Source organism: Bicyclus anynana, chromosome 3, assembly GCF_947172395.1.
Source record: "Bicyclus anynana chromosome 3, ilBicAnyn1.1, whole genome shotgun sequence".
Taxonomy (NCBI): domain Eukaryota; kingdom Metazoa; phylum Arthropoda; class Insecta; order Lepidoptera; family Nymphalidae; genus Bicyclus; species Bicyclus anynana.
Window position 1 is genome coordinate 6,331,304 of NC_069085.1, and position 26,306 is coordinate 6,357,609.

At 36.3% G+C, this 26,306-nt stretch overlaps 3 protein-coding genes across 3 annotated transcripts in view; 2 read left to right on the plus strand and 1 right to left on the minus strand.

Moving 5' to 3' along the window:
- Positions 1-332: 332 nt before the first annotated feature.
- LOC112054893 (general transcription factor IIF subunit 2) lies at positions 333-2,934 on the plus strand. The gene is made up of 4 exons (XM_024094830.2): positions 333-751; positions 873-1,084; positions 1,863-1,988; positions 2,619-2,934. The coding sequence occupies exons 1-4, from the start codon at positions 448-450 to the stop codon at positions 2,787-2,789; spliced, it is 813 nt and encodes a 270-aa protein (XP_023950598.1). The 5' UTR covers positions 333-447; the 3' UTR covers positions 2,790-2,934.
- Positions 2,935-3,072: 138 nt separating this feature from the next.
- Positions 3,073-24,610, minus strand: LOC112054901 (tetraspanin-7). The gene is made up of 7 exons (XM_052891134.1): positions 22,918-24,610; positions 21,986-22,154; positions 9,924-14,511; positions 8,972-9,160; positions 6,906-7,067; positions 5,839-5,967; positions 3,073-5,121 (listed from the first exon to the last, which is right to left on the minus strand). Exons 3-7 carry the CDS (start codon positions 9,999-10,001, stop codon positions 4,966-4,968), a joined length of 714 nt encoding a protein of 237 aa, XP_052747094.1. The 5' UTR covers positions 10,002-14,511; positions 21,986-22,154; positions 22,918-24,610; the 3' UTR covers positions 3,073-4,965.
- LOC112056756 (uncharacterized) overlaps positions 24,601-26,306 on the plus strand; it is a 30,919-nt gene continuing 29,213 nt past the window's right edge. The window contains exon 1 of the mRNA XM_052891129.1: positions 24,601-24,866. Coding sequence (XP_052747089.1) covers positions 24,779-24,866 — 88 coding nt within the window. The 5' untranslated portion in view covers positions 24,601-24,778. The remainder of the gene's footprint in view (positions 24,867-26,306) is intronic.

A 26,306-nucleotide genomic window follows, 5' to 3' on the forward strand; every position in this document is an offset into this window, starting at 1 on the left:
TTTATATAAAAAGTTGTGTGTAGTATAGTGCGTGTGTAGTGTAAGGACATGATATGGACATATATTTTAATAACTGATGTTAAATATTATCAATGTGTGAGTTTTCTTCTTCCCCCTTAAAAAATTAATTTGGGTGCGACTGCGATAGTGGTCCATTTGTAATTGGTCTAAAGGTAAAAACAAATTCGATCAAAAAGATGAGAATTAACGAGCCTGAGACTGACACAGACACTATATTATCTACGCTGACTATCTTTTTAGCCGTTTGTGACGCTGATAAGCATGACAAAGATGACAAGAGTACCTAATCTGTGATGACAAGTGTGGCAACGGCAAGTGTCAAAAATATAATGAAAAATAAGTTTTCCAGTTCAGACACATACACAATTTCACTCGTCAATTGTTAATAATAAATATTTAAAATAAAAAGTAATTTTAAAGATAACAATGAGTGTCAATCATTTGCCTCACATTGACCGCGAGTTGGATTTGTCTAACACGGGTCGTGGAGTATGGCTTGTAAAAGTACCAAAGTATATAGCAAATAAATGGGACAAAGCTCCTGGTGAAATAGAAGTAGGCAAATTAAAGATTTCCCGTGTTCCCGGGCAAAAGGCTCAGGTGCAGTTGTCCCTTTCGGAGGCTGTATTATGTCTGAAAGAGCCAGGAGAACAGTCGATACCAAAAGAACACCGTCTTAATGTTTCGAATGTGACGCGGCAATCTTTAGGAGTATTCTCGCATGCAGCTCGTAAGTTAAAATGATAAACCTGAGACTGGCAGTTGGAAACTGTCATCGTACCCATGCTATCTGAAAAACACTACATGAATTTACACTAAAATGTATCAAATGTTTCTCTTTTATTTTTCAGCCTCAAATGCAGATTCTGTGGTGCCAGAGTCTGAAAAGCTTTATATGGAAGGAAGGATAGTACAAAAGTTGGAATGCAGACCTTATGCTGACCCTACATACTACAAGCTCAAGTCTGAGTCTATCCGGAAGGCTTCCATGCCTCAAAGACAAGTGCAACAGCTAGAGAGGATAGTGCAGACTTTCAAACCTGTTTCAGACCATAAACATAATGTAAGCATCCTTTTTACTTAAATGTTAGCTTTGTCTAATCTAATTACATGATCAACACCTTGATGTAAAAATGCTCAGTGCAAGTTTCAAAAAAATCATAGTAGATTTTGTTATAGCATAGTGTGTGAAGAAAAATGTCATATATTAGTATAGTATGGTGGGCATCAGCTGTAACTAATAATAATTACCCTACCGGCAAAAACATACATACCACCTATACTGCAGCCCTACTCGATGGGTACTGTTTACCAACAAAAATTAAAAATGAGGGTATAAATCTATAGTCATTTCACACCTAGTAATAATTAAATAAGTAACTTGTACATAAATTAATGAAAATAAATTTGATTAATAAGCTTAGAACAATTTGAGATAGAAAATATAAATAAGTTACACGAGACACATGTTTTCTACCTTCATTTTCTATATCTTTGTTGATAAACAGTACACAACAAGTATGGCTGTAGTATAGTGATTTAGTACTTTAGTATGATGTAGTATAGAACCCATCAGTGTTATGGCTAGAATAAACATATTCCTCTTCCAAATAAGCCCACTTCCATCTTATACTGCATTGTCACTCAACATCAGGAGTGTTTGCAGTCAAGGGCTAACTTGTCATTAAATCGGAAATATACTCAGAGGCACAATTATTCGCCCACTTTAATATATTCGCGTCATTTTAAAGTGAGCGGGTAATTGTGCCACTGAGTATATAAACAAAAATGTTATGTCAATAGAAAATTCTATCTACAAACTATGTCTATTTCTTTTATAGATTGAATACCAAGAAAGGAAAAAAGCGGAAGGCAAAAAGGCTCGTGATGACAAAGAGGCGGTACTTAATGTATTGTTTGCTGCATTTGAAAAACATCAGTATTATAACATTAAAGATCTCCAAAAGGTATGTTTTATTTCTAGTATCTACTTGTAGAAAATATTACCTAGATTAGATTTACAATGCTTTTAGAAATTGGGTTAATAAACTTTTTCATCAAGTTTTTCATTTGTCATTTTAACAAAGGACTGCCAAGCAGTTATTCTACTCCCTTAAGTCAGCCACTGACAATAAAGTAAGCTCACCTGCCTGCAGCGCTAATGGCTTGATGAGGAGTGTGTGCGAAAATTAGTCCAACCTATCACATATAATTGTGATAGCCCAGTGGATACGATCTCTGCCACCGATTCCAGAGGGTGTTGGTTCAAATCCAGTCCAGTAACTTTTCAGTTGTGTGCATTTTAAGAAATTAAACATCACGTGTCTCAAACGTTGAAAGAAAAACGTTGTGAGGAAACCTGCATACCAGAGAATTTTCTCAATTCTCTGCATATGTGAAGTCTGCCAATCCACATTTTGCCAGCGTGGTGGACTATTGGCCTAACCCCTCTGAGTGGAAACTCGAGCTCAGCAGTGAGCCAAATATAGGTTGATAATGATCTTGACGATGATCACAGTATAGATACCATATCATGACTAGAAACAGTAAATCTAATGAAGGAAATTAGTTAACAAAAAATATCTCTATTGTTTTAGATTACTAAACAACCTATTGTATATCTAAAAGAGATATTGAAAGAAGTGTGCAACTATAATTTGAAGAACCCCCACAAAAACATGTGGGAACTGAAACCTGAATATAGGCATTACAAACAAGAAGTGCCAGTCGAAACTAAGGAGAGCAAGCATAGTTCTGATAGTGATTAATTAATATTAATTTCATTAAGTAGCGACTGGTGTACATACAAATTGTCTCAAATGTACTAAAATACTAAATGATAATAAAGTTTAAAGTGATAATGCATAGTGAATATGCAGATATTTGAAATAAAATGGATTTATTATGCAAAAAGAGATTTTTACTTCAAAGGGTGATTTCAGACTGGCGTATTTTTTTTGCGCTTCAGCATACGTGCTTCAAAAATCCGAACTCGCGTAAACGGGTACATTTCGACGTGTTCGCTCGAACCGGTGGTGTCGTAGTAGTAATATCATAACATATACGACCTTAGAAGCACGTCAACGCTCGTACGAGATGAGCGTGTGCCAATGGGCGCGCTTATACGCGCCTACATTCGCTTCCAAAAAACGACCTTATACGCGCGAATAAAACGCTAGTCTGAAACCGCTTTTAGCTAATTTGTTAAAAGATCATGTTTTTATATTAATTCAATGAGTATTATTTTCATAATGGTCTAATCTAGCACTAGAAATAAATATTTCTTAAGCCAGATCTCATTCTATAAAAATAGTGGTTCAATTCCTGGATTTTTTGTCACAAGTCCTCAAGACAGCAGGTCTTCTTCGAGGTGCTTCACATTTATAATAGTACAATCACTCGCTGCTACACGCCATAATAACTAGTATTTTTCAGATAGCATGGGTACTGTGACAGTTCGTTTCACTCTTGGAAGTTTGCCGCGATTCACGTTATTCGTACGTATTATGAACGTCATAAGGCAACTGTCACCATACCAATGCTATCTGAAAAACACTAGGTAGGAGAATGCTAAGAAATCAGTGTGCAGGTATGTTAATAAAATTATAAATAATCATATAATTTATAATATAACTTTATTAGATATCTAAGTATTATTTTTTAAAATTGACAATATCTCAAGAAGGAAATAGAATTTAAAGTTCAGTAACAAACATATATTATATACTATGTAGATTGTAGGTATACATCGAGAAAAACGCTATATAAACAGTTAACCACAACTATGTATGACGTCTATCGTCTCCAATCGGCAGGAGATCGCGGTCTATTGATGGGCGGCTTTCAACTATAGCTTGGCAAGTTAGTTCGTTCCCCGCACGCACGATTTCACACCCGCGCAGTCTTTCCCCCCTTCGCCCGCATATCATAGGAGTGTCATCAACAAACTTGCCAGACTATAGTATGGTGTAGAGGGAGAATATACGCATGTCGTTTATTTACTATCCTAAGAAAATTTTCTTCACAGTACGTCTTGCCATCGCCGGCAGAATATAAACACCTCTCACAAGCGAGTCAAGCGAAGGCTCAATGACTAAATGTAACCGTTTTTCTCCCAAGGGCAGAAAACAATTATTTAGGTTTCAGCCGAAGCTTGACTTACTAAAATTTCATGCCGAGCCGGCTTATGAGAGCACTGATTGTAGTGATGAGTAACTTATCATTTTTACATGGGGTTAGGGGTACCTCGCGAGGTCCTCGTGAGGTACCCCTCATTTGAGGCAAGGAGTTGTACGTACTACTTCATGTAAGCAGTTGACTGAAAATTATTAATAAACTGACAGCATTATGCCATATCTAGGTAATATCCTAACTAATATTCCTAACTAGGGGATGCCTGTGACTTAGTCCGCTTTAGACATCTTTAATCCGGCCCTGTTACAATAATATCCCTTCTTAGCGGATGTCAACTAACTATAAACTACCTCTCTGCCAAATTTCGTGTTTGTACGTCTAGCGGTTTTATTATTTTTGCGGATATTTCTTTACCTTTTGCGTTTAAATATTTAGAGTATGTAGTTATGTATTACCTATATAAAGGTAGTAAATACAATATCTATCTAAATATAAATGTATAATAACATTATTCACCACATTCTGAAGATTCAAGGCCTGAACAACCAGGTTTTAAGGAAAAATATTTAATTGCCGATCAAGTCACTACTTAACTTTAAATTTGTTGATATAAATTCAAAACTACGTACGTTCGGAACCCTAAAAAACAGTAAATTGAAGATTAGGTGTATACCCAGGTATAAATCCTTCATTTATAGAATTTTATACTTCAAAAATCCCGTAATAATACACGTAAATAGAATATAAAAGAACTATTCAGTCGTGAGATTCAAAGTTGACATTCATTTGTCCAGTAGTTGAGCCGATGATTCAATTGATGGCGTCATATTTCGATTTTTCAATCCCCCTGGCCAGAGAGCACGAGACCATGGCGCCTACCAGAGGCAGCAGTGCCGTTCCAATGGCTATCGCAAACACGATGTTTAAATTGTTCATCAGATACTCCGATAATACCTCGTAGCATCCCTGTAAATTAATAAAATAAGTATAGTTTAAAAATAGCTGGAGGAGGCCTATGTCAGGAGACACTTTGAACAGCGGGACATAATATAATCAATCAAATCAAACACAACACTCATGTAACCAAAACCTGTTTAAAATAAAAGGCTATTTTATTTATTTTATTATAGTTTAAAATTATAGACAGAGAGCCCGTGAACCCCAGATCTTCGTCATTTTATCACAGTTTCTGAAGTTTGTCAGTCATTTTATGAAAGTTTGTCAGCTCATGCTCATATTATAAGTAAGTACAGTAGCCAATTATGGAGTTTGGACCGTGGTGGCTTTAGGAGGGCAGCAGATTTTTAGAATCCAGACCCTCAACCATATAAGTTTAAAGTACCTATATATTTTGTATTTTTATCCGCATAGGTTTAATTAAGATTTAATTCACGATAACATATTGGATTAAGGTCACGTGACTACGTTTTTTTCGTATTCATGACAGCAAACCCTTTCATTTGATATCCATATCATTGGTGTGGATTTCAAACAGCCAGTCCGCCATCTTGGGGAGGCCGCCATATTAGATTTGTAATGATGTTTCTTAGCTAGTAGAACTCAGAGCGTGTGCAAATTTCATCCTAATCGAAGACCGGGATTGGGCCAAATTGGGATTCCAAGATTTTCTTACAAACATAGTAACAAGTGAAGCTAATAAAAGCGTGTTAAAAAGACTCTTACTCTTTGGTAAACGTCGCTGTAGTTAGCCGTAACGCAACGGGTTTTGTCCACGCAGCAAGAGATCGGTATCACACGCTGAGGAGACAGTCGCATCCAGTCCGTATAGTTAGATACACCGCAGCATTGTAACTGTAAAAATCACAAATAATAAATTTAAATTAAAAATAAGTACTGCCCCGAGTGGCATGTCGATTCTCTTTTTAAGATCGCTACCTCTTCGAAAACTAGAAAAATGTACGGGAATGACATCTGCTATCGACAGATCACGTGATCAAGATCTGTCATTCCCATACATTTTTTAGTTTTAGATGCGTTTGCGTTCGTAGACGGAAAATACAGGGGCTGGTACTTATTAGAGTTTTTTAAAACACTTGAGCTTGGAGTTTGTCTAAAAAAGTTCTACTGAATAGAATATTATACTATTACTAAAATGTTATTAGTATCATTAAAGTTACCTTATATTTTAGTTACCTACATCCGCGTCAAAAAACGCCGTAATAAAGCTAGTCTTCAAAATGAGGCAAACGGCTCTATCGAGGCGAGTTTGATTTGATACGCAGTTCATGTGCTGCCTAGGAATACTTATTTCAGGTTTATAATTGCTTAGCATAGTTACCTCTCCACATTAATTACAATGGAGGTAGCGGTAGGTAGGTACGCTAACTATCGAGATTCTAAAAATTGAAATAATTATAAACCACAATTTACTTCACAGGTCACAGGACATTACTCGTATGTGGATGACAGATGTTACCACATAATTTAACTATTACGGACAAATTATTTGGAAGTGGTATTTAAGATTTTAGTAGATTTGTCACTAACTAGATATCATTCTCTTTTGTTTATTTTCAATCCCACTGAAAAACAACTGAATTATTTTTTTTGTAATCCCGTGTAAAATCTAAAACTGATTCCGGTTGGATATTAATTTCGAAATATAATCTGCAGATCTGATACTCATACATCTTATCTTATTCCTATCCTCGTATTCACACGGGAGCGGGAATTATGCGCAAGTGAAACTTCCGGTAGTCAGCAAGTTTACCATAAAAAAATTTACTTACTGTCGCTTGAGCAAAATCGAAGTTGGCTTTTTTAGGATTGTAAGTAATGATCGACTTTGTCAGCCCGTCGTGTAATCCTTTCGCAAACGTGTCCCGGTAACAGATCGCTGACGCACCCACTCCGAGTTCCATCATAAATATGCAGATGAGAAATCCACCATACTGAAAAAATTACAGGTGACAATTAATGTAGAAAATGAATGCGAAAGTTTGTCACTTATTAGGAGTCTTCTAAAAATACGATTGTATTTTTACTGTGCCGCGGGGGTATGAAATATCCTGTATCTATACATAATATATGTACTTGTACATATATTAGTACAAGTGATTTGTACATAGGTAAGCAATAAGCTACTACATTTAATAGGTATAGTCGGTTGCAATATTTATGACATCTCCAAAATATTTATGACGTCTCCGAAATGTATGACGTCTGCGGTAGAACCCTACACGCAGGTCATAAAAAAATCATAAGCGCGCGTGGTGGTGCAGGATGGTGCCCTGTCGCCACGCTCCTGTTAAACCGAGACACCTAAAATCTTGTACTACGCAGAAACCGAAAGGGGTGTGGATTTACATCTACTAACAAGTTAGCCCGCTTCCGTCTTAGACTGCATCATCACTTACCATCAGGTAAGATTGTAGTTAATGGCAGGGCAAGGGAGAGGGGCAAAGTTAATCCAACCAATATTCCCATCTGGTCATTAAGTAGGATCATACAGGAACGTCAAACCACTTGTTAAGTAGTACTTAAGCATTTTCAGTAGGCTGGCATCTAGCCAGTCAGGTAGAACAGACCTGAGTCAATTAAGAATGTAAAAAAAATCTTAAATTAATTGTATATAAAATAACCGATGACTTTTTCAGTTAGGTATAAAATAAGGTACTTCAAACTGCACTAAATAGAGTTTCTTTTGTGCAGTTGTAGCGTACGTCATTATTATCTACTAGTGGACCCCTAGTACTACCTACTACTACTAGACCCCTACCCTTGCCTAACCCCTAATTTACCCTACCCTACCCCTAAAAAAAATTGCGTGAAAACATCGTCGTACTTCAAGGAACATTCTAAAAAATATAATTAGCCAAATCGGTTCAGCCGTTCTCAAGATTTGCGTTGGCAACACATTTAGCGATTAATTTTTATATTAAGCAAATAGAAGATATGACTTAAAGACACGCCACATCTACCTATTCTTTCTTATTAACCTGCATCATGTGCCTAATCAGAGTAAGATCTGGAGTAGGTACTTAACTCAACATAACTATCGCAAGACACGCTGCCATGGTAATTAATTTCTTATACGCCTTTCCCATGATGTTGGAGTGTAGTACGTACTAGTTAGATTTTAAAGATTTTTAGTAAATTGAGCTAATTTTTTCCCTTCGTTTCTAATTCACACAGTCGGATCGGTTTGATACATATTTTTTATGATACATATATTTAAAAGAACTGGTCATTTAATGACAGAAAAATATTGCACACAAAGCTTCCACAAAACAAATGAAACATTATTTATAATAATAGTATCATAATAATGGTGATTTAATCTGTAATATTTAACAAAATCAGATTTTAAAAATCTTAATTACAACATTGAAAATACAGATTTAAGATAGAAAACTTTAAAAAATCAGAAAAAAAAAATAATCTGGTCACCCTACACATTTTTAAAAAACAAATTAAATTAATTTAGATAAATATTCAAGTGATGCAGTGGTAGATTTACCAGCAAGCTAAGTAGGCTGGAGCCTAGGGCGGTAAATGTATAGATTGGATACCTATCGAATTTCAGATTTCAGTAAGGGCTGCAAAAATTCAATAGCCTACTGGCGGCTTTATAAATCCGGCACTGGGGTGATGTATCTTCCACTTTTTTTTTTACGTACGTACGTAAAAAAAAAAGTGGACGTACGTATAAAGTGCAATGTACGTATGTAATCAAACGTACGTACGTACGTACGTACATACGTACATTGCGCCTATTGAATTTTAGCTGCGGCTAAATATTAAAACTAAATGTCGTGTCATGAAGCTACACTATTTAACAAAAGCCTTTACTTACAATATACAACAGCACAGGTTGTCCTTTAATGATGCCAGAGAACGCCACCGAGCTGATGAGTACAATCAGGGTAGCAACCCCAATGATAACGAGCGGGGCAGTCCCCGAGAACTCCGGGGACATCTCCATATACTTGTAAAGGCCGAACTCCGCCCAGAGGCCCAAAACTAGCATGAGAAGGCCCGTCAGCTGTGAAAGTATTGCATTCTCATCATTCGCATCATTCAAACCGTAACCGTAAATACAATAGACACAAAGAACATGACAGTGAAGAAAAGAAAACCGTCTTTTACATCGCGCTTTGTGAAAGTCTCAATTATTAAATTGACAGCTTTAATTAAATAATGCTCGTTTGTTATTGTTAGCCAATTAAAATTGGTGTTTCTACACTTAATCCGTTTATTTTGAGTCAGTTAAGGGCATACTTTAGTCACTACCTAATTAAAAAAATACATAGAAGGTAAGTGGCGGAATTTAAAGTGTTTTTTTCAGATAGCATGGGTACGGTGACAGTCGTCTGTATGACGTTCATAATACGTACTACTATCGTAAATCGCGGCAAACTTTCAAGAGTGAAACGAACTGACACCCGCACCATCTTACATGAAATAAACTGTAATGAATTGGAGTTACTATGATTGGATTTAATACCACCGTGAAAATATATAGGAAATCGTTGTTACTACAATTTTTAATTCAATAAAAAACATGAGAAAATATATGCCATCCTATAATTTAATCGTCACATAACATCAGATGAAGTTGTGTCTAAGCGGTAATTTGAATAAACAAAATAAAAACAAATGAATAATTAACTAATTTTCCTTGTAACGCAAATATTGCTCTGTACAGATTATTTTGTAGTTCATAACAAAAAGCTGTTTAACTTTGACATTTAGAGAGCTTCTAGGATAGCTTTATCACTGAAAATTACTTTTAAATGAAAACTTACCCAGAACACAATATTGAAGAGGAAAAGTAGTGTCTTAAAGCACGCCACAACAGCCACAACATTAAATTGGTTGCCCATTTTGGTATTTGTTTCAGTTTACGTTTCAATGTTATTTTTTGAGCAACATGTTTGGCTCGGAAGGCTTGATTCTGGAGTGAATGGGCTTATCAGGTGATAACAGTGCGCGCGCTGGTGTAATACGCATGCGTCAATAAATCGGCGTATCCTCTATGTTAGTAAATATATCGGTTCACATTCATGAAAGTTTATTTTGGGATCTACGAGACGGAGATACAACTATAAATAAATCTCTTGTTTCGATTTAGATAGCATCAAGTTTAGCGTTAAAATAGAATTACACTTTTACTTAATTTAAAATAGAAAAGCAATCTGTCACGTTTTAATAACAAGTAATTTATTTGAGTTTATCTTGATTCTCGAGCTGTTGCAGCTGCCTAAACCTGACCTCATGATAACGAATATCGAATACCTAGGATAAATGAAAAAAAAAACATATCATAATGTACTTTTATTTTATACTTATATGGAAAGAAAAAAAGCTGCATTAAAATTAGTTATAACCCGCTGTCTTAGGCCTGTATTTCGTACCGTAGAAGAGTTCACAGCGTCATACTGGCTGGGGGAGACCCTGGTCTGAGCGTCAATTTATGGCAGAGATATCTTTTTTTGCTAAACGTACTATATTATTTCATGGACGTACCTATACCCTCATCAGGAGAAGATACAAGCATGGTAACAACAAAACGTAATTTCAATCATTTTAATGAATTAAATTCCCAGAAGTTTAAGAAAAATTCAATGTCCTTAGTTAAATAATTTCAGTAGAATTACAAAGTACTAAAAGAAGAAATGGGTTTTAAAATTTAGATTCCCAAAATCCACATACTCCTAAGTCAATTTAACCAAACTGCGAAAATGTGCATTGGATAAGCATTAACAAAGCATTTGTTGAGGTAAGCTGTGCTTTAATGCATGTATGAAATGCACGCCACTGATTACCTATACGAAGGACATGTTAAAAATATATGTTTCTAATAAAGAACTCTACGCGCAAGATAAACATATAAAACTATTTTGGCTGGTGGGAGGCTTCGACCGTGGCTAGTTACCACCCTACCGACAAAGACGTACCGTCAAGCGTGCCGGTACGATACCGTGTAGATACCGAGAGGGACATAGATTTTCAGGAGGATGAAAATAACAAGTTACAAGTTAGCCCGCTTCCATCTTGGATTGCATCATACTTACCATCAGGTGAGATTATAGTCAAGGGCTAACTTGTAATGTATAAAAAAAAACTTTTATGCAAACTAGGTTAATTTTAATGAAGTATTATAAAACACCTACTAATGCATAATGCACACTTCCAATTTTAGATACTGCATAGTAATCTATTTAAATCGAATGCAAAAGTATAATTAAATTAAAATAACCAGTTGTAAATCCAAGGTGAGTTAAGTACAGCGCAACTTGCAGCGGCCGAGATATTAATAGATCTAACTTTTGCTTTTCTTTGAATACCCGCTGCGAGATAAATGGCTACCAACTCTACCATAGAACTTATTAGTTCCTTTCTTTCCCTGTTCCGAGCTTTAATTGCTTAGGCAAAAGGCATGCCAGTGTATGTTGAACCTTTCAGTATTTTATAGTTTTGTTAGTCGTACAGAAGTCACTGCGCAGCGCGAGCGCACGTCCGATCGACCGCTCGTGGCCGGCTTTCGGGTTTCGTAAAAAATTACGATACTTTTTCCAACAAAAGTGACTTTTTGCTGAATAAATTAATCCGTAAGACCGATAGTGATTAATTAAAAGGATTACGGCTATCAATTTGTTAGACAGAATGGTGTCTTCCGTGAATTTATTAGTAGTAGGATTTATGTTACAAATTACGTTTGTGTCCCCGATTGCTGAAGTTGAGGCAGATGATGGTAAGGTTAATATTTGTTTAATTAAACAGCTCGGACTTATTTTTTCCTTGCTCTAAAACCTACCAACCTAAGAACAACCTAAAAAGAAATTTGCGCTAATGTTTTTTTTTTTTTTTATTCTTTACAAGTTATCCCTTGACTAACTCGTTAGAAGTTAAATGATAATCCACACGCCTTTCGGTTTCTACACTATATCATACCGGGACGCTAGATCACTTGGATGGTACGTGGGTACGATAGGGTAGTAACTAGCCACGTCCGAAGCTTCCCACCAGCCACACCTGGACCAATTAAAGAAACACACAATCGGCTCAGCCGATCGAACCCAGGACCTCCGTCCATACGCATACCACTGCGCCACTAGGTAAAATAAACATACATGATACATAGATCCATAGACTCAATTCCGCAAGTGAATCAACCTTTTTAGACATCAATGAACCATCTCGACAAAGAGCCGGAATACATCCGAGAGGTCGAGGGTTCGATGCCCGCCCGCAACTATTTTCGTACCCACTCGTAGCACAGCCATTTATTTGAATTGCGGGGAATAAAGAGGACAATTTTATAATGTTTTAAGACATATCTATCTATACATATGTATATTATTTTAAAAATACATAATATTCACAAATACAATGATGTTAAATACTGTTAGATGTGTTACTAGGCTATGAAAAATGAGGCGCTCAAAAGAGGAAATTTCTACATCTCAATGTTAGTTGTGGTCAACAACGAACGCTATTTATACAAATAATACCTATATATCATCTACGATATCGATTTGTGTGCTCAGGAAGTGTAAAAACTATATACGTACATAAATAAATAATGGAATTAAAGACAAAATTGTGTGCGCTTAGTTTTGTAGCTTATTGTTCAGATCACTGTTTGCGGTGATTTTGTAGGGACGTAACCGATCTATAGTATAAAATTATCATTGCACAAATATGGGTGTTTGTTCACTAAAGCAAAACACACAAACGACGAATTTGTTTGCCTCGCACGTTACAAATTGACCCTTAGGCCTTAAACCTTGAGTTAGAAGACGACAGTTAAATGATACGAGTCTTTGTATTGTTGTACTTTAGGGGAAAACTGGGTCGACATAATGTCACGTACCTACTCCATTTTATTAAGAGCTGTGTTGTTGTTATTAACCGACTTCAAAAAATGGAGGAGGTTCTCAATTCGATGCGTAGGTTTTTTTTGTAATGTTTGTTACCTCATAACATCCTCATTTCCTAACCAATTTTGAAAATTCTTTTTTTATTTGAAAGATTTCACTTCCAGATTGGCCCCATTCAATTTTCATGATAATAGGTTCTGTAATTTTGTGTTAAAATGAAAATAACGAAATTGCCCGTATCGTGGCGCTTTCGTTCACTATGCTAGGACAGAATAAAACCTTAAAAATAAAATCTTTAAATTATTAATTAAAATTAATTTAATTATTACGTCACTGGCTTGGCACTGCCTTCAAAGTGATCAGAAGGTAGCACATACGATGTTTTTTTTTACTTTTTAGTTTATTTTTGTGATTACAAAGTCGGGTAATTTTTTTTATTGTTAAAAAGATTTTATTTTAATTTTAAGATTACGTTTAACGTTGGTTAATTGATAGGCGTAGACGTTACTGTTTTGTTTGCAGAATTTGTAGGGTTGTTTTTTTTATTCAATGTCAATTTGGCCCTTGATTCCGATGTCCGATCTCACCTGGTAGGTAATGACAGATGGGGGCTAGCTTTCGTACGAGTTTATTCTACTCATCATCATCATCATTATCAACCCATATTCGGCTCACTGCTGCTCGAGTTTCCTCTCAGAATGAGATGAATTATTCCACACTTACCTCTGAAGATTTCTACGCGGCAATACGATATGGCCGATGCCTATCCCCAGATCCGAGGCAATTTAGAAAATATTATTAAATTTTATGGACTCAAGCTGGAAATCGAACTCAGTACCATCCAGATCGCCAACCTATAATCATTAATCATCATCAACATTAGCGTTTTGAAGAAGTAATAGAAGCTTAGACCCACCACGCTGTTTTAATGTGAGATAGCGGGTAATAATGACTCTGTCACTGACGATCAATGTCGAAATCCGTCCGCAACTGCGTTCGAGTGAAAATTTCTGTTTTACACAAATCCCGCGGGAACCATGGATTTTTCTGGTATAACAAGTCCATTTTCTGGTTTTGCGTTGAGTTTCAATTATTATCTCTACTAAAATTTATAATAATCGGTATTGTGGAAGACGAAAAAGGACAACATGCTTACCTTTGGATTTATAATCTCAGTATGCAAGTATTGATGTCATAAAAGGCGAACAGAGTAAAAAACAGCGAATTTAAATTGAAAGAGCTCTTGCAATCTGCAATCGACATGATTGCTAGTGCCACCTTACATTATAGATAGTTTTTTGCAGCCCCTGCATAAAATTACATAGAATTATGTAGAATATCAGCAACGGAACTCATAATTACTTGTCCCACGATAGTTATTACATAAAAGTCTAGTAACAATGGTGGTTTACTGCAAATTAGAGATTATCACACTCTTTCGCGTTGAACTCTGTAACGGGTCTGTTGCAATCTGTTGTGTCGTGCCGTCCCCACTCGTTCCGGTTTTTATCTGAGAAAAATACATAATCATGAAAAATATTCATTTTTCGCACGGCCTACTCAGAATATAGATATTATAGACTCACTACAAAAGTCCTCCGCCGCGTCTGTATATTTTATAGAGCTATTTTAATCTTTGGATACTGAACCGATTTTGAAAATAGAAAACCACGTTATTTTTGAGTGTCAATATTATCCCAGTATTCTCACGGGAACAAAAACTATACGCGGGCGAAACCGCGGGATGTCGGTTTGTCATAAATATTCATATTTTGCACAATCTACTCAAAGTACAAACCTACCCAATTCTAATTTAAATAATAAAATATAATAGTTTTAAAAACTAAAAAACACGCTTTTAACACACACTCATTTTCGTATTCCTGACAGCAAACCCTTTCATTTGATATCCATATCATGGATTTCAAACAGCCAGTCCGCCGGGGAGGCCACCATATTGGATTTGCAATGACGTTTCTTAGCTAGTCATGTGTTGTCAACTGAACTCAGAGCGTGTGCAAAATTTCATCCTAATCGAAGACCAAATTAAAATTCCAATATTTTCTTACATATCTACATAGTTACAAGTGAAGCTAATTTAAGCGTGTTTAAAAAATCATGGTAAATGTCACGGTATTCGTGGTCGCACTCCTCCACTCCACATCGGGTCGACCACAGAGCATTGACTATTACTATAGCGTCGACGGATCTCTTTGTGTACTGTGGTTAGCCTATGTGATTTCGGATCACGAGGTCCTGGATTGGGTCATTTTGATCATCAATTTTTTTAAATCTGAGCTTTTCTTTGTACTAAGATATTTTCAGTAAGAATTCTCCGCTCGGAATTGTACACTCGGAATTAAGTGTAGCGCCCCGTGCCTCTAAGAGCGCGTTAGCTGTCGATTCTGGTACTATTGATTCACATATCTGATACGTTATTATCTTAATCCCGTTAACTAGCAATGGAGCAGAATGGTCTAAACTCTAAGCTCTATATATCTTCTACTAAAAGGGGGAGACGTGATAGTTTAGTGTGGATATGCCCTCTGCCTACTATTTGGAAGGCGTTCGAATCTGGCCCGGAGCGTGCACCTCCAATTTCTCAGTTATGTGCATTTTAAGAAATTGAATATCACGTCTCTCAAACGGTGAAGGCAAAACATCGTGAGGTAAACTGCATACATGAGAATTTTCTTAGTTCTCTACGTGTGTAAAGTCTACCAATCTTCATTTGGTCAGTGTGGTGGACGAAGGCCTAACCCCTGTCATTCGACTCGTGCTCAACAGTGAATGAGCCAAATGGATTGTTAATGATGAATAAGGAGGGAGGCCTGGCTTTGGCTATTTAGTGGGCAGTTCAAATAGGTTAATAATGATGATGATGGATGATGATGAATTTAATTGAAAAGAGATAGTCCATTTCAGGTCCACTCTTGTACCCCGTATCATTATAGTTTAAAAAATGGAAGGATTTTATTAAAATTCAAATAAGTGAATAATCTAAAACGAAATAAATAAAATTAAAACCCAAGTTTTCGAGATAAATCAAGATGGCGCCCATAAAACAACTATGACATGACAATTGACAGCAAACGTCAAATCGATTATTGCATTGAAAACGTCATCAATCCGCCATTATTACCCTTATTAGTGTTGCTTTTCTTGGGACAGAATGAATATTATTTCGAAAGAATTAAAGTAAATTCGTAGATTTGTATACTTAATCAAAAATAGTTTTAAAAAATATTTTCTTCTTTTTATTTCCGCCAGTGTACAATGAATACCTTTGATTTGTTTGTACGAAAGAAATTCATATGACTGAAAATCGTTTACCGGGTCAGCTACTTGTACCTAGTATATAATAATAAGTACCTGCTATCTAGGTATACTCGTATCTCTAATCGTTGCATCGCAAACGAGGCTTATCTTGCATCACGCAGCAACCACGGTACAGTTTTGACCGAATTAACTGCACTATATGAAACAAAGGGAATAAATTTAAAACCATTTATCTCTCAATCTATTTTTATTCATCTTTTGACGTGGTCTCGAATTTTAGAACGACATGTTGACACCTATTGACATTATCATCTTCGTTTCTTTTGGTCTCTGTCTTGTTAGATCAGTTTTATTTGTAAGACTTGGCTTAACTATAATACACAGTGAAACACGGGGATTTATTTAGATCGTTTAATTAACTGAATTCTGTAATTTTATTATTTGCCTAGAAAACACCAGACTTAAAACAGATAAATTAAACAAGAATTTATGCCTTGCCAGTTGCCTACTGTTCGAATTTAGATCATTCTGTCAGTCTGCTTATAGGACTCGTAATTACACTCGTAAGCACAGTAGATAATAGATTCTACCTTCAAGATAGACTCGCTAGATGTACACCCTAGATTGTGCCATAGACTTAAACTCTAGGCATTTCTAGCTATCATTCCCTTTGTTGTTGTAGCTTTTCTCGTCTCGTAGCAGAGCTCGTCTCGTGAATCACTACCGCTATTCTTGTTCCTCCTGCCTGCCTTCCTATTATATATCAGTGATAGTTTTCCATTTTCCGTCAAATAGGCCATCTGTTTTGACCGAAAAGTTTTGAAGGTTTAGAGAAGTTAAAATTCTTGTGAGAGTGTAAAGACTGTTCTTATCGAATGTTGAAAATCATACAATGGTCCAGATTTTTTTAACTAAGTTAATGTTTAGTGTTTTTTTAACCGACTTCAAAAAGGAGGAGGTTCTCAATTCGGTCGGTATTTTTTTTTTTTTTTTTTTTTTTTTATGTATGTACACCGATTACTCAAAGACGCCTGGACCGATTTCAAAAATTCTTTTTTTGTTTGAAACGGTATAGCCCCCATTTGGTCCCATTGCCATCATGTCAAGATCTGATGGTGGAATCCTGGAGAAATTGAGGGGAACTTTCAAAAATTATATGGGTGTCTAGTGTGTTCGTATACTTTTCCATTTAGTACTTTTAAGCACTATAATTTCATGAAGGTTTAAAGTCGATCTCATGATGGAGCCATAAAACAGACGAGGGAACTCCTCGGCGATTCACAGCAGTTACCTTGTGTTTGGGCTTGATTAATTTGTATTAATGAGAACTTTCCACATAGATAGGTTATGACTGTCATTTAGGGGTTTGGTGATGAAGACCAAGGACAATTAAGGGAACTCCTTAACAGTTTACAGTAACTACCTTGTGTTTGGCCTTGATTAATTCGTATTGCTGAGAACTTTCTACCTATATGAGTTGTGTCTGTTATTAGGGGTCTGATGATGAAGAGCAAAGTCAATTAAGGGAACTCCTTAACGGTTTACGGTAGCTACCTTGTGCTTGGGCTTGATTAATTTGTATTGCTGAGAATTTTGTACCAAGATGGGTTGTGACTGTCATTAGGGGTCTGATGTATTCGTTTGAGATGAAATTTTACACTAAAAATGGAAAAATAATAAAAATTTTAATAAAAAAAATACAACCGACTTCAAAACCTAAAAACGTACCCGCTAAACTAAAAAGTGAAAAATAACATCATAATATGTTCTACCTGCTGATCAGTATGAAGGCGGTGCTTGGCCGGTGTTGTCTTAATTAAAGCCATTTCTGACAGGACCACATGAAACAACACTGTCTGCAAAATCTAAATCTATAAGATATTCTCACATGGCTTAAATTAATACATCACCGGCTTAGCACCGCCTTCATACTGATCAGCAGGTTGAACATATTATGATGTTATTTTTCACTTTTTAGTTTAGCGGGTACGTTTTTAGGTTTTGAAGTCGGTTGTATTTTTTTTATTAAAATTTTTATTATAATTAAGTTAATTAGGTAGTAAAAAAAATCAACGCAACGCAAAAACTCTTCTTCTTCTTCCAGTAAACTACATTGTATAGGTACGAGTAGGTACTCGTACTTATACAAATGATGTAAATCACGCCGTCCCTTCGCTCAAATTGCTGCAACAAACGAGCACCTGTCCAGCCGAGACACTGTCTATCAGATACAGTTCCCGTTCGCCCATGATAGATCACCCGCGAGCAAAAACCCGTCCGTCGTTTGAATAGTATTAACCCAGACCTACATTAGGTCAATGCCAAGATGATGGATAACGTTTTTACTGCTTGGAATAAGGTGACGCCCGTTTTTACTGTTACATGTATCGTGATGTTTTCTTTAATGACAATGCTTGCTGCAGCAGCATGCTAGAATGATTATTCTTTAATATCGTTTCAGACACTAGGTTAGCCTAGACGAATTGTTGGGAAACTTGCGCGAAAGGTGCCTTAATCAGCTTTATTAACAGTGTATTTTGCAGGACTATTTTTGAATTGGATTTGAAGCTTAGAATCACGACTATATTCGGCTCACTGCTAAGCACAAATCTCTTCTTAGAATGAGATTCCTGGCCAATGAGGATTGGCAGACTTCAGACACGTAGATAGTTAAGAAAACGCTTAAGTTTAGCTTAGTTAAGAAAAGTTTCCTCACGATGTTTTCCTTCACCGTTTGAGACACGTGATATTTAATTTCTTAAAATGCACATAACTGAAAAGTTGAAGGTGCGTGCCCCGGACCGTATTCGAAGTAACACCCTCCGGAATCGAAAGCAGAGGTCATATCCACTGGGCTATCAGGACTCTTATATGTTGTATGTATAAATAATAATAAGCTCTTGAGTAAACGCAATATTTTTTAAATCACAGACAGACATTTCTAGATATTTACTTGATTTAAAAAATAAAACTTAATGCTTATAACATTAATAAAGACGCATTTATTAAGTGCAGAAAGTGAGGAACTGCCATCACTTATTTGAGCTCTCTTTGATCTTCAAGTAGCTAAATTATTCGCTTTCTTTTAAAAATATTTGCATTTTTACATTAAACCAAAAGAAATCTGGAAAATTGGAACCACGTATAGCCTTAGGTCAAGTACCAAAGCTTTCTAGCAATAGTGGAAAACTTAAACTAAATAAGTAAATAATGTTCAACATACAGTCTAGTGTGCTAAGCAAATACCCACTTAGGTCTCAAGAGTTTCTTTAGATGTATACCTATCGCTAATTACTGAAAAGTCAATTAAGTAACTGTAAAGTTATCTCAAACGTCTTTGTTTTTGTTTATTGTTTGATCATAATGTGAAAAACACAGTCAAAACAAAAAGTCACATACTTATTTAATTTTTTTTGGGTTTTAAATTTTGGAGGGTTAGGACCAGGCGCTATGACTTGAGCACAGTTCAGAACCCGAAAAAGCATGCAGATTACGATTATTTCTGTTGCCAGGAGGTTTGTTGGTCCATTCATTTATTATACCCTACCCTCTTGGGATGGACCTCTTGGGATGGATGGATGAAAATGGACTGGACAAATGCTTTGTAACTATTTTATTCCTTGTTTTATTGTGGATATTCAAATTGTTTCTTACGATTAAAGATACTAATACCACAGAAAACACTAATCAATTAAAGAAAACACAACTATAATATATTCTTAACTGAGAATAAAAACTGTAAACCCTAAATCACGTGTTGCATTATTTTCAAATAAGCATCTAATTAAATCGCACTACATAAATCACCTGACGTGAAAATGTTTACCGCTCCAAGTATTTACCGTGTAATCGACCCAGTTTATTTGTTGTGAGTTTTTGTCAATATGACCCACAACCCAGCGGCGCGGGCGGAGAGAGACCACATCGCGTCATTACGTCAGTGAAACAGTTTGCGGCGGCGTTATGGATGCGTTAACGGTCACGCAGTTGCTAGCCTTGCAAGTGGCAACACTAATCGAGATGGAGCTGATAAAATCGGTAATAGTACTGAACGACTAATCACCGCCTCACTTGCTCCTATACATTCAGACTTAAACTTAACTTATCAAATTAATATGAAATTTGGTGAATTTTTATTAGATCTTACATCATAATTCCTTGTGACTTTAGTATGAGTCACTGGCAGCACTTTAGTATGAGAGCTGGCAGGACTACTTTTTTTTTTTTTTATTCTTTACAAGTTAGCTCTTGACTACAATCTCACCTGATGGTAAGTGATGATGCAGTCTAAGATGGAAGCGGGCTAACTTGTTAGGAGGAGGATGAAAATCCACACCCCTTTCGGTTTCTACACGGCATCGTACCGGAACGCTAAGTCGCTTGGCGGTACGTCTTTGCCGGTAGGGTGGTAACTAGCCACGGCCGAAGCCTCCCACCAGCCAGACCTGGACAAATTAAGAAAATCTCAATCTGCCCAGCCGGGGATCGAACCCAGGACCTCCGTTTTGTAAATCCACCGCGCATACCACTGCGCCACGGAGACCGTCAATTACTACCTTATTTAATAAAAAAAAATCAATCAAAATTATTACTGTAGAGTATAATAATCCATGGAACTGTCTTACAGACCTAGTAAGAAACCCCAGGCCATGTTCCACAAGACAGTGCCCCAATTTTACATTTTACAAAGAAAAATAAAACACTAAGTGCAGTCGTAAAACGCGCGGTCTCCTTTTAACCGAAAAATAAACTGAGGTTACATTCTTTACCACGACACACTTCCCTTGTGTTAAGGTTTGACCCCCTGTCAGATTTATGTGCGGTTCGGCTGAATTCAAATGAAATGTCGCGCCAAACAACTTACCTACTCTTATTACTAAGAAACGGACCACGCTCACTTTCACTTTGGTTTGCTTAGCTTTAATTTTGTGATAGTTAATTGTTTAGACGGAGAATTCAGATGGTTTATCAGTTGTTTGATCACTTGTCATACAACCACAGTGATCTAAAACCATAATATGTCAAAGCGTTAAGAACATCGTTAGACATTAGACCGGATTTTTTATTGCCGGTTAGAAAGTTTAACACATCTTTCGTCAATCGATTTGCATATTATTTGGCAGAAAGAGCAGTGGGATTGGCAGATACGGTAGCACATTAATGTGATTAATGTGATTCGTTCGTTGGATTTACTGTCGAACAAACTTTCTAAGATTAAATATTGTAGCTAACCAGACACTTGAAGTGTTTGTCTATAGGCGTTCCAACGCTTAAGGTATGTTACATAAAGACATTGTTCAGTCCATTAAGGGTACAAACAATTTACCTTAAATAGATTTAAGTATGCAGTATGTGTAACGAGGTATGCAGTCGATGTAGGGCGACCGATGTAACATAGTGCTACTGGGTCTGTAGTCATTTAGCACATCGATTCTCTGTCTATAATCGCAAACGCTTCGAAAATTAAAAAAAAATGTATGGGAATGACATTTGCTATCGACAGGTCACGTGATCAGGTTTTGGAATTGTCATATCCGTAATTTTTTTAAGATTCTGAAGCGTTAGCGTTTGTAGAAAAAGAATCGACGAGCCACATGGCTATAGGCCTTTGTATGTCCTTACTATGCGCAGGTCGCTGACCGGACCTTCCTTACTAACTTTGTTGGGGTCAAAAGCGCTAAGTTCATTACTTAACAATTACCTACCTCTCTTAACTTCTCGTTCGGGATTATCTCCATTAAATTCTCCGTTTTGCCGCCACATCACAATGATAACGAGCGGGGCAGTCCCCGAGAACTCCGGGGACATCTCCATATACTTGTAAAGGCCGAACTCCGCCCAGAGGCCCAAAACTAGCATGAGAAGGCCCGTCAGCTGTGAAAGTATTGCATTCTCATCATTCGCATCATTCAAACCGTAACCGTAAATACAATAGACACAAAGAACATGACAGTGAAGAAAAGAAAACCGTCTTTTACATCGCGCTTTGTGAAAGTCTCAATTATTAAATTGACAGCTTTAATTAAATAATGCTCGTTTGTTATTGTTAGCCAATTAAAATTGGTGTTTCTACACTTAATCCGTTTATTTTGAGTCAGTTAAGGGCATACTTTAGTCACTACCTAATTAAAAAAATACATAGAAGGTAAGTGGCGGAATTTAAAGTGTTTTTTTCAGATAGCATGGGTACGGTGACAGTCGTCTGTATGACGTTCATAATACGTACTACTATCGTAAATCGCGGCAAACTTTCAAGAGTGAAACGAACTGACACCCGCACCATCTTACATGAAATAAACTGTAATGAATTGGAGTTACTATGATTGGATTTAATACCACCGTGAAAATATATAGGAAATCGTTGTTACTACAATTTTTAATTCAATAAAAAACATGAGAAAATATATGCCATCCTATAATTTAATCGTCACATAACATCAGATGAAGTTGTGTCTAAGCGGTAATTTGAATAAACAAAATAAAAACAAATGAATAATTAACTAATTTTCCTTGTAACGCAAATATTGCTCTGTACAGATTATTTTGTAGTTCATAACAAAAAGCTGTTTAACTTTGACATTTAGAGAGCTTCTAGGATAGCTTTATCACTGAAAATTACTTTTAAATGAAAACTTACCCAGAACACAATATTGAAGAGGAAAAGTAGTGTCTTAAAGCACGCCACAACAGCCACAACATTAAATTGGTTGCCCATTTTGGTATTTGTTTCAGTTTACGTTTCAATGTTATTTTTTGAGCAACATGTTTGGCTCGGAAGGCTTGATTCTGGAGTGAATGGGCTTATCAGGTGATAACAGTGCGCGCGCTGGTGTAATACGCATGCGTCAATAAATCGGCGTATCCTCTATGTTAGTAAATATATCGGTTCACATTCATGAAAGTTTATTTTGGGATCTACGAGACGGAGATACAACTATAAATAAATCTCTTGTTTCGATTTAGATAGCATCAAGTTTAGCGTTAAAATAGAATTACACTTTTACTTAATTTAAAATAGAAAAGCAATCTGTCACGTTTTAATAACAAGTAATTTATTTGAGTTTATCTTGATTCTCGAGCTGTTGCAGCTGCCTAAACCTGACCTCATGATAACGAATATCGAATACCTAGGATAAATGAAAAAAAAAACATATCATAATGTACTTTTATTTTATACTTATATGGAAAGAAAAAAAGCTGCATTAAAATTAGTTATAACCCGCTGTCTTAGGCCTGTATTTCGTACCGTAGAAGAGTTCACAGCGTCATACTGGCTGGGGGAGACCCTGGTCTGAGCGTCAATTTATGGCAGAGATATCTTTTTTTGCTAAACGTACTATATTATTTCATGGACGTACCTATACCCTCATCAGGAGAAGATACAAGCATGGTAACAACAAAACGTAATTTCAATCATTTTAATGAATTAAATTCCCAGAAGTTTAAGAAAAATTCAATGTCCTTAGTTAAATAATTTCAGTAGAATTACAAAGTACTAAAAGAAGAAATGGGTTTTAAAATTTAGATTCCCAAAATCCACATACTCCTAAGTCAATTTAACCAAACTGCGAAAATGTGCATTGGATAAGCATTAACAAAGCATTTGTTGAGGTAAGCTGTGCTTTAATGCATGTATGAAATGCACGCCACTGATTACCTATACGAAGGACATGTTAAAAATATATGTTTCTAATAAAGAACTCTACGCGCAAGATAAACATATAAAACTATTTTGGCTGGTGGGAGGCTTCGACCGTGGCTAGTTACCACCCTACCGACAAAGACGTACCGTCAAGCGTGCCGGTACGATACCGTGTAGATACCGAGAGGGACATAGATTTTCAGGAGGATGAAAATAACAAGTTACAAGTTAGCCCGCTTCCATCTTGGATTGCATCATACTTACCATCAGGTGAGATTATAGTCAAGGGCTAACTTGTAATGTATAAAAAAAAACTTTTATGCAAACTAGGTTAATTTTAATGAAGTATTATAAAACACCTACTAATGCATAATGCACACTTCCAATTTTAGATACTGCATAGTAATCTATTTAAATCGAATGCAAAAGTATAATTAAATTAAAATAACCAGTTGTAAATCCAAGGTGAGTTAAGTACAGCGCAACTTGCAGCGGCCGAGATATTAATAGATCTAACTTTTGCTTTTCTTTGAATACCCGCTGCGAGATAAATGGCTACCAACTCTACCATAGAACTTATTAGTTCCTTTCTTTCCCTGTTCCGAGCTTTAATTGCTTAGGCAAAAGGCATGCCAGTGTATGTTGAACCTTTCAGTATTTTATAGTTTTGTTAGTCGTACAGAAGTCACTGCGCAGCGCGAGCGCACGTCCGATCGACCGCTCGTGGCCGGCTTTCGGGTTTCGTAAAAAATTACGATACTTTTTCCAACAAAAGTGACTTTTTGCTGAATAAATTAATCCGTAAGACCGATAGTGATTAATTAAAAGGATTACGGCTATCAATTTGTTAGACAGAATGGTGTCTTCCGTGAATTTATTAGTAGTAGGATTTATGTTACAAATTACGTTTGTGTCCCCGATTGCTGAAGTTGAGGCAGATGATGGTAAGGTTAATATTTGTTTAATTAAACAGCTCGGACTTATTTTTTCCTTGCTCTAAAACCTACCAACCTAAGAACAACCTAAAAAGAAATTTGCGCTAATGTTTTTTTTTTTTTTTATTCTTTACAAGTTATCCCTTGACTAACTCGTTAGAAGTTAAATGATAATCCACACGCCTTTCGGTTTCTACACTATATCATACCGGGACGCTAGATCACTTGGATGGTACGTGGGTACGATAGGGTAGTAACTAGCCACGTCCGAAGCTTCCCACCAGCCACACCTGGACCAATTAAAGAAACACACAATCGGCTCAGCCGATCGAACCCAGGACCTCCGTCCATACGCATACCACTGCGCCACTAGGTAAAATAAACATACATGATACATAGATCCATAGACTCAATTCCGCAAGTGAATCAACCTTTTTAGACATCAATGAACCATCTCGACAAAGAGCCGGAATACATCCGAGAGGTCGAGGGTTCGATGCCCGCCCGCAACTATTTTCGTACCCACTCGTAGCACAGCCATTTATTTGAATTGCGGGGAATAAAGAGGACAATTTTATAATGTTTTAAGACATATCTATCTATACATATGTATATTATTTTAAAAATACATAATATTCACAAATACAATGATGTTAAATACTGTTAGATGTGTTACTAGGCTATGAAAAATGAGGCGCTCAAAAGAGGAAATTTCTACATCTCAATGTTAGTTGTGGTCAACAACGAACGCTATTTATACAAATAATACCTATATATCATCTACGATATCGATTTGTGTGCTCAGGAAGTGTAAAAACTATATACGTACATAAATAAATAATGGAATTAAAGACAAAATTGTGTGCGCTTAGTTTTGTAGCTTATTGTTCAGATCACTGTTTGCGGTGATTTTGTAGGGACGTAACCGATCTATAGTATAAAATTATCATTGCACAAATATGGGTGTTTGTTCACTAAAGCAAAACACACAAACGACGAATTTGTTTGCCTCGCACGTTACAAATTGACCCTTAGGCCTTAAACCTTGAGTTAGAAGACGACAGTTAAATGATACGAGTCTTTGTATTGTTGTACTTTAGGGGAAAACTGGGTCGACATAATGTCACGTACCTACTCCATTTTATTAAGAGCTGTGTTGTTGTTATTAACCGACTTCAAAAAATGGAGGAGGTTCTCAATTCGATGCGTAGGTTTTTTTTGTAATGTTTGTTACCTCATAACATCCTCATTTCCTAACCAATTTTGAAAATTCTTTTTTTATTTGAAAGATTTCACTTCCAGATTGGCCCCATTCAATTTTCATGATAATAGGTTCTGTAATTTTGTGTTAAAATGAAAATAACGAAATTGCCCGTATCGTGGCGCTTTCGTTCACTATGCTAGGACAGAATAAAACCTTAAAAATAAAATCTTTAAATTATTAATTAA